This window comes from Coregonus clupeaformis, chromosome 22 (genome assembly GCF_020615455.1).
Source record: "Coregonus clupeaformis isolate EN_2021a chromosome 22, ASM2061545v1, whole genome shotgun sequence".
NCBI lineage: Eukaryota > Metazoa > Chordata > Actinopteri > Salmoniformes > Salmonidae > Coregonus > Coregonus clupeaformis.
The window spans coordinates 4,386,425-4,402,113 of NC_059213.1; the positions used below are offsets into that span (position 1 = coordinate 4,386,425).

A 15,689-nucleotide genomic window follows, 5' to 3' on the forward strand; every position below is an offset into this window, starting at 1 on the left:
TGGTTGTGGCCAAGCCGAAGTTTCAGCCTTTAGTTTCAGTTGGATGATTCTCTCACTGGTTTCAGTATCCTACCCTTTAGCCAGAGGGGGCTTATGGAACCACTTGCATCATCGGAGTATCTTGGAAGCTATCCTGAATATTTTATGCTATCTTGACAGTGCAGCTTTATGGAGGAGTTTCTCATATACCTACCTGAGGGGAGTGAGCAATACTTAAAAAACAGTTTTATTCGCACATTGACACCCACGCGCATGCATACACACAAACACACACACACACACACACTCCTATGCCTTCATTCACGAACCAGAACTAGCATGCTTACCAGTGCACACTGGAGACTAGCTCCTTCTCACATACACATGCCTGTACAGTGGATGCATCCCAAATGGCACCCTATTCCATACATAGTGCACTACTTTTGACCAGAACTCTATGGGCCCTAGTCAAAAGTAGTGCACTATATAGGGGATAGGGTGCCAGTTGGAATGCTGCCAGTAACAAAAGCTGGGATTCTTAATTTCCACGTGCAGGGATGTGGTTGTTGTTGTGGGGGGTAGGGTGTCTGGGTATGTATGTTCTCAGAGGACAGGGAACTGTCTCATGATAGTGATTCAGAGAAAAAGGGCACTGGGGGAGGGAAGGAGGATGACACACCAAACAAGGTTACAGAGGGGAGAAATAGACCTCTACGTCCATCCATACTAGCATACCACTTAGGATGAAGCCATGAGTTAGGATTGCATACTTAGTAGAATGTTAGTGTGGCTATTCGAACAGAGCCTCTGTCTGTGTTTCTCAACCCCTGGTCTAAGATACTGTTGTCCTGTCAGTTGGTGGACCGGTCATCAGTATCCAATGCTATGGAGCGGTGCAAAGTCAAACCAAGTCAGCGGTCATGATTTGGTTAGTTGTCAATGTCACCTGCTAGTTTTGAGTGATGCGAACCATCTAAGATTCGATCATGCGAGGGGTGCCTGATACAACAGTGGCGTTCCAAAACTTTTGTAAGTCACTAACATGCACATGTTGTGAAGTTTCTTAACATTTTCTCCTGTTTTCTTTTTTCCTTCCCTCCACCCCTGTCTTTACCAGTGTGCCCAAGGACTGTGAGAGCTCCTTGAGGAGACTCCAGGCACACACAAACTTACACACACACTCTCTCACACACACACACACACACACCTCACACTTACTGACATCCAGATGATGCTGGAGGTGCAAGAGGAAAGAGCAGCAGCCACAGCAGGAAACTTCAGCCGGAAAGAGCGCGTCAAGAAGGAGCGGGACGAGGCAGGCCCAGACAGTGGCCGAGCCAATAGCAGCACTAACCCCTCCTCTAATAACCACAACCCCGCCCCTAACTCCGCCCTCGCCAGCACAGGCCATAGGAACCCCCGGGCAAAGGCCACACCCTCGGCCAGCCCGCACCTGCACTTGACTCCGCCCTCCGTCTCCCTGGGATCGCCGTCAATGCATTCCAGCAATCCCAAAGTGAGGAACTCCCCGTCGGCTAACACGCAGAGGTGAGCTAGGTCCATGTCTGCTATTATGTCTCTCTCTTGGCTCTTTAAAACAGGGGTACACCTCAACTTTAAGGACAAATTATCCTCCGCTCCGCCCGCGGGCCACAGGTTGTACATTCCTGCTTGACAACCTGTCAGTCCCACTGCATAATGAAAGAGTTTGGATGCCTTCCACATTGTCTCAAAAGCAATCGGGCTGCGTATCTCTTGCGATTGCTGTATCACCTCAATGTGGTTATTGAGATGTTTAACACTTCTCCAGGCGTTATGAGATCGGATAGTCTCTACAATTAAGACTACCTAGAACGAACCCTTTGTCCTTCTTTGATTAAGACCACCATGTTGGCTGCCATGCCGTCTGACTCTCCATTCTGTGTTGTAGTTATAGTGTGGTATTTATTGAATCCTGTCTAGTAGTCGGATCTAAGTCCTCCGCTCCTAAACCTGCCAAGAGGCCAGGCGAGCTCAGATCTAGCAGATCTGGCATCCTGTGTGAGGTTACATGACGACCAGACTTGGTGAACTACTCTGGCCTGTTAAAGCTTAACCTAGTGCAGCAGGTCCTGGCTGTGCGTGAGCCCTGGAACAGTGACATGAGTGTCTCCACCCTGCAGCTGCCTCTCTGCCAGCCCATCCCGGCCCGGCCTGTGCTGACTCAGGCCCTCTGGGGCTAGTATAAAGGCTGCAGCTGCACTGCCAGAGCCCCGCTGGGGCCCATCTCACCGTAGGCACGCCGGCCATATTGGCTCAACGTTTGGCTTCGGATCCATATTAGCTCCGGTTTTGGCTGCGAGGCCATTTTGGCTGGGTTTTTAGAAGAGTGCTAGGGCTTATGTTTCACTGCTAGCTGGAAAGGGAGAGCTGGAGAGGAAAGCTCCATTTAAATGGAGGATTGACTGAGGCCTGGTAGGGGCCTGTTTGGGGTTTGTTGTTACTCCCATTGAGTGCTGTGACTGCCAGTCAACTATTTTCAATCAGTCGGTGGACTTTTAGCCCAGTGCAGTGGTCATGCTAAACCTTGTACCACCAGCAATGGATTCCGGCAGTGTTCTCGAGCTACATTAGTGTGTGGTCAGACCAACGACTGAAGAGGAAGCGAGACACCCCACTCGCTGTTTTTATTTTCTGGTTCAATGAAAGTCCATGAACTAAGTAGACCATACCCAGCTGCTATTGCATTGGTGTCTATAGAAGACACATCCAGTTAAGTACTGGAACTGACAATTATTTTTCAATGCCTGAGTGAACTATCTTCATTTATCCACCATCTTTGGTCAGAGTACCCCTTCCGCATCAGTTGTGCTTCCCTGTGTTAGGTTCAACATCCCGTTTCTTCTCCGACTTCACCGTCCCGTTTCTTCTCCGACTTCACCGTGTCGGCTACAGAGCAGCCCCCTGTCCATATGTAACTGGTCTCCATGGCAATGGGGCGAGTTGTGTTCCTGTCTCTAGGTTTCGGCCCAGCACAGGGAGAAATAAGGCTGTGTACTAGTGCCTACTTTAACAGGGCACCGATTATATATTAACACCCCCCTCCACCTCCCCTGCTGTTCCCAACTCTGTCAACAAAGAAAGGGTGAGGACTGGAGGTGGCCGTGTTTACCCTTTTATTAGTCACTCACCTGCATGCGTCATGCCTCCCCGGCCAGGATCTGGGCTGTGTTCATTAGGGCACGCAACAGAAAATGTTTTAAGAGGTTTTCAACGGAAAATGAAAATAAGCGTTTCTTATTGGACAAGTCCAGGGAGTCCCTCCCTGTTTCAGTCCATTTTTGAACGTATTGGTGCCTAATGAACATGATCCAGCTGCTGATTTAAGAGTGGCGCTTTCTCAGGGCGGGGAGCTGCCATGTGCCTCTCTCAGCCTCTGGGAACTAGTCTCAGCTGTAGTACTTGCCTGTCTGTTCTCGCTGGAACGTTTATGTAAGAGAATATTAATGGCTCTTCTGTGATTTCTCATGTGTTGTTGATCATGACGGCAGTTGGTGGTTTGATGTACAGAATGGGTGTATTATTTTCTACTGTTTAAGCGCATGCGATACGACTTTCTTTTGGCTTTCCTGTATTTTTTTATTGTTTGATGTTCCCCCACTAACCCTGGTTGTCTCTTCTCTCCATCAGCAGTCCCAAACAGAAGCAGGAGGCCATGGTGCGCTCCCCACCCGTCATGTCTCCCTCCAGCGCCGCCCAGATGGATTCAAAACTGCCCAATCAGGGAAAACCGGGGGGCGCTGGCAGCCAATCGCAGCCCTCGCCCTGTGACCCCAAGACTCTAGGCCCTAAGGGGCCTGTAGGGAGCCTGGGACTAAAAAACGGACAAGGCCTGAATGCAGGCAACGGGGCCAAGGGCAAAATGAAGAGGGAAAGAAGCACTTCGGTGGAGTCGTTTGAGCAGCGTGACACAGGGACGCCCAACAACGAGGGGGATCAGAAAGGTAAGGCCGAGCCCTCCCCTACAACTAGTGATGGAGCCATCAACAGGTTTAGTCTGTCAACCTAAAAGAAGGCTTTTGATGTGGAAGACAGAGTTAAGATATGCACATGCAACTCTTAATGTCAAGTAGGTCATTTTCTCCAGAATCTCAAGGCAGAATATGGCCCCTAGTGAAAATGACTGTTCATACCAAATAGTGAGAAGCTCCTGTTGAAAAGCAGTGTTGTTTTTTTTCACCTTCAACATCACATTGCTGTTGCACCTTCTTCTTAATGGTCCGCCGGGACATCAACCAGTCAGAGGGGTGTGAACTCATACCGGCAAAATACAAGGACTAGGTCTAGGATGTTGAAGTGTGCATTATTAACTCATGATATTGAGTTGTCTGAGTGGGCTTGTGTCAGTGGGTGTGTATTTATGCTCTGTCTGTGTGGGCTTTACTCTCTGTGATTTGTGACGGATGTAGAGTCGTGTCCTTATAAGATGGCTCCCAGGCTTATCTGGCATGTCACGATGGCCCCCAGGACACACTATTCTTGGTGGCTGTCTTCCTAGTAAGAGAGAGCGTATGTATGTGTATATGTGTGTGTGTTCCTCCTCGGGGCTGGCTGTGGTGCTGCATTAAGACATCCACACCCCCGTTTATCTCCTGGTGGAAACAACTCTGTGTGGGCTGGAGCCTTGGAAGAAACCATCTCACTGTGTTAGAGGGGGTGTCCAGTCATTTTCCCCTTAGTATTTCCCTTTCACTGAGACCTCTGGTGGTTACTACTGAGATTGCTGTTACTGAGCGGGATCTAATTCTACTTTCATATATGAAATCATATAAATGTGAACTGTATTTTTCTTTGATAATGAGCCTACCACAACTAGATATTTATAGATGAATGAAAATGACAACCCTTATATTTTACTATCATTTGTAGAAGGGTCCTCAGCTGTGTTCCAGTTTTAGTGTGGCAAGTAAATGGTGAATGGGTGTAGTGTATATTAATAAAATACACTCCCAGAATACCCCTCCGGACACGTCAGTTTGATTGCTTAGTGTTAATGTAGATTGTTAGGTAATTGTTGGTTTAATTGACATGCTTTAGGTGTGTGCCAGTGGCCATTTTGTTTGTGGCATGTGCGTCTGTTGATGTAGCATGTGGATCATTCTGCGCAGGGAGCTTCCACTCCATCATGTCAATCTCCAGCTAACACACACACACCACATGCGTGCACGCACACACACCATACCACCTCATAAAGTTTTCAGGATCTATGCCTCGGGGCCTGCAGTGCACTGCTCACAGCTGCTTGCCTGGAGGGGCCCACAGGTTTGGGGCTGGTGGTGTGGACAGAAGGTTCTACAGTTCTGAAAGCGAGTGGTTTAGTTTGTCGACAGTGCACACTCATAGTGATGTGTGAGACTGACTTCATTTTAAAGTATACATACAATGGCAGACAGGGTGCTGAAGTAGGGATGCAGATTAAGCCTAGTCCTGGACTAAAAGTACTTGAAATAGAGATTTATTGGATCAGGCTTCTTCTGGGTCAGGGAGACCGGCCTTTAAAGTTTAAGATGCTATCGTAAATTAGTGACTGTGTGTGACACGTTTTTGCATGTTTAGTTGTCTACATGTGAGACTTTGGGGTAAGGTACAGGGTCATATTTGGTAGGCACGAAATGGAAGAAAACACTAAAAAATGGAGTGAAATGGGGTTGTACTATTTGAACGCTCGTTTTTGTTTTCCGTTGCACTACGTTTTGCCTCATGAACACGACCCAGGCCACCCCTCAGTGTCCCGCTGTGCTCCCTGTGGTTGTTGTCTGTTTAAAAGACACCGGGCTAAATAATTTACATTCCCACCTCCCCCCCCCTCTCGCTCTCTCTCTCAGAGATCAATCAGGACCGCCCACTTTACTCCGCATGCCTCACAGGCAGCTTGTCTCCTTCTACTCATTGGCCCGCTGAGAGCATTGATCTGAACTAGTGAATAGGCAACACGTTATTTGGTCGTAAAGTGTTAATGCTGTCGCCTAGCCTGGCCCCAGGTCTGTTTGTGCTCTACAGCCAACTCATATCATCATTGTCCATAGGATTTGGCAAGACAGCACAACCAGTTCTGGAACCAGGCTATGAATGCTGCATCACATTATTGTAAATCCGCAAACACCAGCTAGGCCTAAATGTGTTGATCAATTACAAAATGCATACGTGTAAAGCAAAAAAAAAAAAAACTTAAAGGATTGGTGATTTAGGTTTGATATCTGATCTGAATCTAAAGAAATACACCTTCACTTGTGCATGGCAAAATCAGTAAATTGTATTGAGTACAGCTTTATAGGTGTGCTTGATTGACACTAGTCTGACTTAGCTCCTTCATCTCTCTCTGGTGTAGAGTTGGGCAGCCGAGCCAAGAGGCTGTGTGTAGCAGAGCGGCGGCAGCCCTACAGTGGAGCGGACTGGTGCTCTGGGGGCGAGAGTGACGAGGAAGACCCAGGGTTCTTTAGTAAGTACTGTAGCTGCCTGGTCAACTGGTTCCAGATCTGTTTGTACAGTCTTACCAACTCCTATGGTCACTGCCACAAACGGTACTCTGGCAGTGTTTACATAGGCAGCCCAATTCAGATCTTTTTTCCACTAATTGATAATTTGACCAATCAGATCAGCTCAAAAGACCAATTAGTGGAGAAAAACATCAGAATTGGGCTAACTGTGTAAACACAGGCAAACAGATCTGGGACCAGACCAGTGAACTGGGCTTGGGAAGGAACAGAAGTGTGATTTGCTATGAGGGCTCCCCATGGCCCTCCTAAATAGCGCTGAGAAGATTACGCAGGCCAAATGGTCTGGGGCCATATGTGTCAAGCGTCTTAGAGTAGGAAGCAGTTTTGCTTTTTAGATCACAGTCAATAAGATTACATGGACAAGAACTGATCCTAGATCAGCAATCCTACTCTGAGATGCTTAATACTGTATATCTCATCTGAATAGTTCCAGGTTGTATTTATTGCAGTGAACAGATTAAATCAGATCTTACAACGCCCCCGGAGAGGTGATTTAACGTTTTAGGAACCACGTATAGCGATATTTTGAGATGTACAATGGAGACAACCTGGAACGCCACCATTGGTTATGAACATCATGGTCTGGTCCATAGTGTTCTCTCATTCTCACCTCTACTCTCTGTTTCTCTCTCCAGACTGTAATTCGACAGAGATGAAGCCTCTGGACTCCAACAACTCGCTCAGCTCGGCCACGTCGACACACAATGCCGTTGGAGGGCAGAGCATGGAGCTGGGCGGCAGCGGTCCCAAGCCCGGGTCAAAGGTCGTGTACGTCTTCACCACAGAGATGGCCAACAAGTAAGCTAGCTCTGGCTGTTTGTTTGTATGGTTGATTGGTCATTGTTCATGATCTGTACATTTAAAGTATACCACACACTGAATTCTCTCTCTAGATTTAACAGTGGCAGAAACTCCCTCAGGCCAATGCTTCTTTGACCAATCCGATGCTTTTATATCTGACAAGGAGGGTGCAAGTTCACACTTCTGGAGAAGGGTCGAGACTAGTGAATGCATTCAAAAATGAAGTGAAGTCACCTGATGGAAACCCTAGTGTGGGGTGTGTTGGCGCCCTTCCCTCCCGACGCTTCGGAGAGCGCTAGCCAGTTCCCGGGTCTCTGACCGGTACACTACCATCTCCTCCTCACACCCCCTTTACACTCCACACACCCTTGTCTGCCCTGAGTAGCCTAGCCAGCCCCCTGGTCAGTGTGTTCTGTCTGTCACTGACAGACTAGCTGTGAGTGATGACAGAGGGTCACCCAAACTCCGGGCTGTCCCCTAGTGGGGTGGTCCCATTTGATTGACAGGGGATGACAACAATGTCTCTCTCTCTCTCTCTCCCCCCCCTCTTGTCTGCCCTGAGTAGCCCAGCCAGCTCCCTGCTCAGTGTGTTCTGCCTGTCTCGACCTCTGAATGCTCGGCTATGAAAGCCCACTGACATTTACTCCCGAGGTGCTGACCTGTAGCACCCGCTATAACCACTGATTATTATTTGACCCTGCTGGTCATCTTTGAACGTTTGAACGTCTTGAAGAACGATCTGGCTTTAATGACCATGTAGTCTTATATTCTCCACCTGGCACAGCCAGAAGGGGACAAAAATGGCCACCCCTCAGATCCTGGTTCCTCTCTAGGTTTCTTCCTAAGTTCCTGCATTTCTAGAGAGTTTTTCCTAGCCACTGTGCTTTTACATCTGCATTGCTTGCTCTTTGGGGTTTTAGGCTGGGTTTCTGTATAAGCACTTTGTGACATCTGCTGATGTAAAAAGGGCTTTATAAATACATTTGATAGATTGGTGAGGAGAGATGACGAGGCCATTCCAGCCCTGCCACTCCTGTCCCTAACCATGGAGCTCTCATCACCTGTGTAGTTCAACTGGCTATTACTGCGTATAGTTGCTTGAACTCCCTCCCAGAGCACATTGGCTGTGTTTACACAGGCATCCCAATTCTGATGTTTGCCCAATTATTGGCAAAAGAGCTGATCTGATTAGTCAAAAGACAATTAGTGATAAAAAATTGGCCTAGACATCTCCTAACCTCATGCTTTGTAGGATTGGATCCTTGAGCTGCAGTGAATGAAGGACTCCTCCTTCTTCGTTGGGGTTTTATGGTGGTGTGCATACCAGTATTGGGTGCATTGCCGCCACGTCCTACCTGGCTGGAATGTGATGAGACTAATGGAGGTGTTCCAGATTCTGCACTCTAGTCTACATGAATGGAAGAAGTAATTGGAGAGAGTAATTGAGGCTGCTGTGGCCTATTCGCAGACGGGTGATTATGGTTTTTGATCGTCTTGAGTCCTTTGTGGTTATTGCTGATTTGAAACCAGTCGGTGGATAGAGTATATAGATGCCTTCCCTTTCCCTGTCTGTGATTTTGATGAGTGAACCAAGGAGTATGCCAAGTAGATGTAAAGGCCCATGATATCAACATGCAGTAAATTAGTTAATAGACCAATAAGAGTTCCAACCCTCTGTGCCAATAACAGCTCATTTCAGTTTTCCACTCCCAACTAAGACCACTCCCAGACAGTCCTAGCTAAATTCTTGCTTGAGAAATTGCCCTTTGCAGTTTTGGTTTATTTTTGACTATTTTAATTGAAAAAAATCACAGTAAGGTACCTAATTGTTACCCAGAAATACATTTTTTTTAAAACGTCTGCATTGGACCTTTTAATGTCTGCTGTGGTTATTGTTCACAATTGTGCCAATATGGCTTTAATGATAGGCTTCAAAGATTCATTTATTAATCTGATTTGGAAATGGGACTCTTCCACCTGTAGCATGTTTGAAATGCGCACACACACACCTACTCATAAGTGTGCCCCTCTGTCTGCAGGGCGGCTGATGCGGTCTTCACAGGCCACTCGGACAACATCATTGCCTTCCACATGAGCAACATCTCCAAGGGCAACAAGCCCCATCTACCTGTGGTAAGACTAACCCACTTCAATACAAACTACTTTTAACTAGCTTAATATTTCTCATAACATTTGGGGAATCATCAAAACCTATCAGACCATTTGCATTGTGCCCCATGTTGGTCTGGTAATATAATGTTAAAACTTTAAGCATGGTTCGGATAATGTTATGATATTGGTCCAACTCAAAATAATTATGTATTTTCTAAAGCTATATTAATTATTCAACCGGGCATGCTTTGAGTGTCTGTTAATGTGTAAGAGTCAGTGAACGGGAACTTTTGGTAACCCCACCAACCCCTCTCTCGCTCTCACCCTGTGTTGTAGAATAATCAGATGGGACCCCCTCGGGGTGACTCCAAGCAGCCGGGCGGAGCCCCCCAGCAGCAGTCATCTCACCCTTCCGACCAGAACCACCAGCAGGCCTCCAAAGCACCTCCACCAGGCCAGCAGCAGCCAGCAGAAGCCCAGCCTCAGGGGGCCAAGCCTGGGAGCTTCCCCCAGGATGGGGCCTCCTCTGGGGGCATGGACTCTAAGAGCGGAAGCCCCCAGGACGGCACGTCCCACGACCCTAACAGCAACCCTGGAGGGACACCCGGCCACCAGACCCCCTCCGGGGCATCCCAACAGGGCTTCCCCTCTCTGGACCTTCCCAATGGGGCCGACGCTAAACTCACGGCCCAGCAGCAGCAGCTGGCCCACGAGCTGATGTCCAGCATGGGGGACAACTCAGAGGGCCTGTCCCAGGAGCAGCTGGAGCACCGCGAGCGCTCCCTGCAGACGCTCCGGGACATCCAGCGCATGCTCTTCCCCGACGACAAGGAGTTCTCCCTCAAAGACATGGTAGCCATGGGGCAAGGCAACCCGGGCGGGCCCCCCGGGTCCAACCCCGGCATGATGGAGGGGGGGCCCAAGAAGCCAGGGGAGCAGGGCCCCCTCCAGGCCATGATGGCCCAGTCCCAGAGCCTGGGGAAGCCTGGAGGCCCCGGGGGGCCCCGGCCGGACGGCCCTCCGTTTGGGCCCGGAGGCCTCAGAGACATGCCCTTCTCCCCAGACGATCTGGGGCCCCCGCCTCCTGGGCCACATATGAACTCTCACGGAGGGCCCGGCGGTGAGCACGGGGATCACACAGGGATGAACCCGGAGCAGATGGCATGGCTGAAGCTGCAGCAGGAGTTCTACGAGGAGAAGAAAAGAAAGCAGGAGCAGATGCAGCACCGGGGGCCCATGGGTGACATGATGATGCACCAACAAGGCCCCCGGGGCCCCATGATGCGCGGGCCCCCGCCTCCCTACCAGATGAACTCGGCTGGGGAGATGTGGGGCCCCGAGCACTTCCCAGAGCAGATGAGCATGGGCCCCCGGGGCCCCATGCACCCCCACATGCAGAGGATGCCCGGCGGCTTCCCTCCTGGCATGATGAACCCGAGTATGGAGGGCGGCCCAAACCCCAGGGGGCCCCGGACCGGCATGAACTGGCCCGACGACATGGGACCCAACATGGGCGATGGCAGGGGTTTCCCGCCCGGACAGGGGCCGTTTGTAGGGCCAGGGGGTCGGGTGGAGAGGTTCCCCAACCCACAGGCGGTGCAGGAGGCCATGTTCCAGCAGGGCATGGGGGGTGACAAGCAGGGCATGGGGCTGCCCCCGGGCATGATCATGGAGATGAACAGGATGATGGGGGGTAATGGCCCCCGGGGGCCAATGGACGGCCCCGGCAATGGCCCTAACGGAGGAGGCATGATGTTTCCCAGAATGCCTGGCGACGTTGGCCCCATGAGCCCATCCTCCAGGATGGAGTTTGTCAAGGGCTTGGGCCGCGACATGGGCCATGAGTTCAGCATGGGCCCTGGGAACATGAACATGGGGCCCAACCCCCAGATGATGCAGGCTAAGATGAGGGGGGAACCTCCCATGAACATGAGCCCCGAGGAGATGATGAAGATGAGAGGAGGCTCCATGCCAGAGAACATGGGCCCTCAGAAGATAATGCAGGGGCCTCCCTTCCCTGACCAGGGGCACCACCCAGGGGACTTCAACATGGGCCCCAACCGGCACTTCCCAGGCATGGGGCCTCATGGGCCAGGGCCTGGGAACCCTAGGGGCCCCAGAGGCGAACCCCCCTTCGGCCCTGACCAGCGAGGACCCAACCATGGCGGCAACGGTCGCCTCAGCCACATGCCCCCCAACCCGGGCCCGCCCCCCAACCAGAGGAACATGGGGGGCCGCAAGGGTCCCCAGGACATCCAGGGTGGCCAGGCTAACTCACCCAATATCAACCCCCTCAAGTCCCCTACGCTGAGGCAAGTCCAGTCCCCCATGCTGGGCTCGCCCTCTGGGAACCTCAAGTCCCCCCAGACGCCCTCCCAGCTGGCCGGCATGCTCCAGGGGCCTTCGGCGGCGGCAGTGGCTGCAGCTGCGGCGGCCGCCTCCATCAAGTCTCCCCCCATGATGGGTTCAGCCGGAGCCTCCCCCGTCCACATGAAGTCGCCCTCGCTCCCGGCCCCCTCCCCAGGGTGGACGTTGTCCCCTAAGCCCCCCATGCAGAGCCCGGGCATCCCCCAGAACAACAAGCAGCCGCCGCTCAGCATGACCTCACCCAACATGATGGGCAACGTGGAGCAAGGTGAGTCCCAGAATGTTCTCCTCTGTTAGCCTTCCATCAATTCAGTTCAGTAGATTGTGCTTAATGGACTGAATCTTGACTTGACTTAACTCAGACTCAGGCAATGGGAAATGTTTTATGAAAGCTTGACTTGAATTAGGATTCAGCCCTACGTGTTCTCTGCATAAGAAGATACAGTGGATATTTATGTAACTAATCTCTCTTCTCTCTCCCCTTCTCCTCCTCCTCTCCCTCTCTTTTCTCTCTCCTCCTCCTCTCTTCTCTCTCCCCTTCTCCTCTTCCTCTCTTCTCTCTCCCCTTCTCCTCTTCCTCTCTTCTCTCTCCTCTTCTCCTCTTCCTCTCTTCTCTCTCCCCTCCTCCTCCTCCTCTCCCTCTCTTCTCTCTCCCCTCCTCCTCCTCCTCTCCCTCTCTTCTCTCCCCCCTTCTCCTCCTCCTCCTCTCCCTCTCTTCTCTCTCCCCTTCTCCTCCTCCTCTCCCTCTCTTCTCTCTCCCCTTCTCCTCCTCCTCTCCCTCTTCTCTCTCCCCTTCTCCTCCTCCTCTCCCCTTCTCCTCCTCACCCTCTTCTCTTCTCTCTCCCCTTCTCTTCCTCTCCCTCTCCCCTTCAGGAGGGAATGGCCCCCCCACAGCTCCCCCTTCCAGTAGTGCTTCCAGTCTTCCATCTGGCAGCCCCTACGCCCTGCCCCCTGAGCCCACGATATCCCAGAACCCCCTGTCCATCATGATGTCACGCATGTCCAAGTTCGCCATGCCCACTTCCACGCCCCTCTACCACGACGCCATCAAGACAGTGGCGAGCTCGGACGACGACTCGCCACCCGCCCGCTCTCCGAACCTGCCGCCCATGAACAACATGTCTGGTAAGAGCTCTGACATGCAGTTATATTTTGCACACACACAGCTTTACCTGAGAGGTAGCAGTTTAGACCAGGCCATTTTCCATTAAAACACATTACAAATCATAAATACTTATACATTTGCAATTGTCTTCTACCCACACCCCTGGAGCCTAAAACTTTCACTATACCAAGGCATAAGTGTATGCCAACCATTTTATTTGTTTTTGTTCTTTGTTTTATGGTTTGAATGTAGTGATCTCACCCTGCCTGTCTCTCTGCTGCCTCCTATAGGTATGGGAATGAACCACCACCCAGGCCACAACCGCATGATGGCTCCCACGTCACAAGGCCCCATGCCCGCTCTTAGCCCCATGGGCATGAACACTATGGGCTCCCAGCCGCTCTCCCACGGCATGCCTAACCAGATGCCCTCGCCCAACCCCATGGGGGGACCCCACCAGGGGCCCATGGGACCGGGCATGATGGGGCCCCACGGCATGATGATGCCCGGCGGGCAGGACCCAGGGATGGGCAACCCTCAGATGATACCTCAGGGCCGAATGGGCTTCCCCCACCGAGGCCAGGGATTCCCCCCCGGTCACTCCCCTCCTCACCAGGTCCCCTTCCCCCACAACAGCCCTGGGCCCCAGGGTGGTTTCCCCCACGGCATGGGCTTCCAGGTGGAGGGGGGCCCCATGGGCAGAATGGGCAACATGGGCCCCGGCAGGGATCCGGGCGGCATGTGTAAACCCAACACCCCAGGAGGAGGACAGGACTTCAACATGTTCAACAATGATAACGACCTCCACGAGGTCATGAGAACGGGAGCCACCGGAATGCCGGAGTTTGACCTCTCCCGGATTATCCCATCGGAAAAGCCCAGCCAGACTCTGTCCTACTTCCCCCGCGGTGGCGACGGCCCGGGGGGGAAGCCACCTCACCCCTCCGGCCCCCAGGGCTTCCCTCCCCAGATGCAGGGGATGATGGTGGAGGGGAACCCCAGGATGGGGATGCCCATGCAGGGGATGGGGGGTCCGCCGGGCCCCGGCCACATGGGGGGGCCCCAAGACATGCCAATGGGGAACCCTGGCCACAATCCCATGCGGCAGCCACACCCGGGCCACCCCGGCTTCATGCCCCAGGGCATGATGGGACCCCAGCACCGGATGCTGTCGCCGGGGCAGCAGCCGGGCATGATGGGAGGACCTGGGCCGGGGATGATGCAGGTTAAAGAGAGGGGGGGCCCCATGTACAATCACCCGGGCCCTGTGGGCTCGCCCAACATGATGATGTCACTCCACGGCATGGGTGGCCCCCAGCAGACTATGATGATGCCGCCTCAGATGAGGCCTCGCGGCATGGCAGGGGACATGGGCATGGGCTTCAACCCTGGTCCCGGAAACCCCGGGAACCTCATGTTCTGAGCTGCTACAGCCATGTATAAACTAAAGACCTGACTCGAAACCCACATGAGTCTAGAACCTGGAGTCTTGAACCTGAAGTCTAGAACCTGCGCAGACAAAGGAATACAAATGAGACTTGTGCTCTCTTAGGCAGTTGTTGTGTCGACTGGGGACGCATACATTCACACTGGCACATACTCACACACACATCACACACATCCCGAGACACTTTTGGGCTGATTTAGCAGTCTGCCGGGTGTGGTGGTGCAACTGCAGCGTGTTCCATGGAGGGGAAGGCAGATGTACACCATTTCAGAGGGGACTGACCTTTCTCTGTTGTTTGGGAAAACGTAGAATGTACGGGACGAGTCTAAGCTCCAGGGTTCTACGGACGGATAGGAAATGGGCCTCTTCATAAAAACTAAAAGGATGACCCGGGACCAGAGGTCCGTAGCTGTACTGTTGTTATAAGAACAGCCAAACAACTCAATGTAAAGAACAATAAAGGATTCAAAACACAACGAACTGAATGAAAAGACAAGCAGGTAACAGGTTTTTTTTTGTGTCTCGAGTTGCACCATTTTTGGCTGTATGTTTACAGCTCATCTCATCACTACCCTCCAGAGATTCAATGCTCTTTGTATTTGTGTACTGTATTTGTGTTGTTAAAGGGATTTTACTAGTGACTTCTAGTTTGTTTTCCCATCTTCATTTGTAAAGGGGGGGGGGGGTAGCCAAACGTCGCTGCAACTCCCACTCCGAAATGCTGTTTACCATGTAGAGGGGGTGAAAGTATTTTAAAAACTGCGTTTTCCTTTGTTACTCTGTATAATATGCCAAACGATGACCTCATACAGATAATAGTATTATTAAAAAAGCACAAACATGATTTAACTGTAAAGAACGTGTTTTCTTTTCTCTTTTTTATTGTAAAAAAACACTCTGTAGGAGGGGTGATTCTCGGGCATATGCAGTGAGGTGCTGATGAGGCCTGGTTTAGATTTGGATATGCGGTTGTGGGTAGGGGGGTGGGGGTGATGTCGGTCACACCTCAAACCCCTCTCTGCCCTGACGGACAGACGGACACGGCAGCAAGCAAAACCTCTGATCTCACCCTTCCAGGCTAGGAGTACATAGAGGAGAGTAAAGAAGAAGCAGCCCTAACCATGTCTGGATTACTTGGAGGGGTGGTGACCATGGAATTTTGCAGAAAAATTGTTTACAAAAATGCCACACAAAAAACTAAACAGAAAAAGAGGTAATAGGTTGTCTCTGTGTCCCTGCCTCTCCTGTGTTAACGCATTGTCATGTTGTGACTCCATTGAATTTGGTACAGGGCTGTGGTGTTGGAAGACAAATAAAATATATTGTTTGGTATACAGGTGGG

General features: G+C 51.4%; 1 protein-coding gene across 6 annotated transcripts in view; it reads left to right on the top strand.

The window, feature by feature from the left end:
- The window catches only part of bcl9 (BCL9 transcription coactivator), a 115,303-nt gene extending 99,620 nt beyond the window's left edge, over positions 1–15,683 (top strand). For 4 of the 6 annotated variants that reach the window (XM_041868076.2, XM_041868079.2, XM_041868077.2 and 1 more), the window contains exons 4-11: positions 1,097–1,527; positions 3,649–3,962; positions 6,347–6,457; positions 7,151–7,313; positions 9,356–9,449; positions 9,765–12,063; positions 12,669–12,920; positions 13,191–15,683. In XM_041868076.2, coding sequence (XP_041724010.2) covers positions 1,208–1,527; positions 3,649–3,962; positions 6,347–6,457; positions 7,151–7,313; positions 9,356–9,449; positions 9,765–12,063; positions 12,669–12,920; positions 13,191–14,323 — 4,686 coding nt within the window. In that variant the 5' untranslated portion in view covers positions 1,097–1,207 and the 3' untranslated portion in view covers positions 14,324–15,683. The remainder of the gene's footprint in view (positions 1–1,096; positions 1,528–3,648; positions 3,963–6,346; positions 6,458–7,150; positions 7,314–9,355; positions 9,450–9,764; positions 12,064–12,668; positions 12,921–13,190) is intronic. The other 2 variants (XM_041868080.2, XM_041868081.2) reach the window with 2 other exon arrangements.
- Positions 15,684–15,689: the final 6 nt, after the last annotated feature.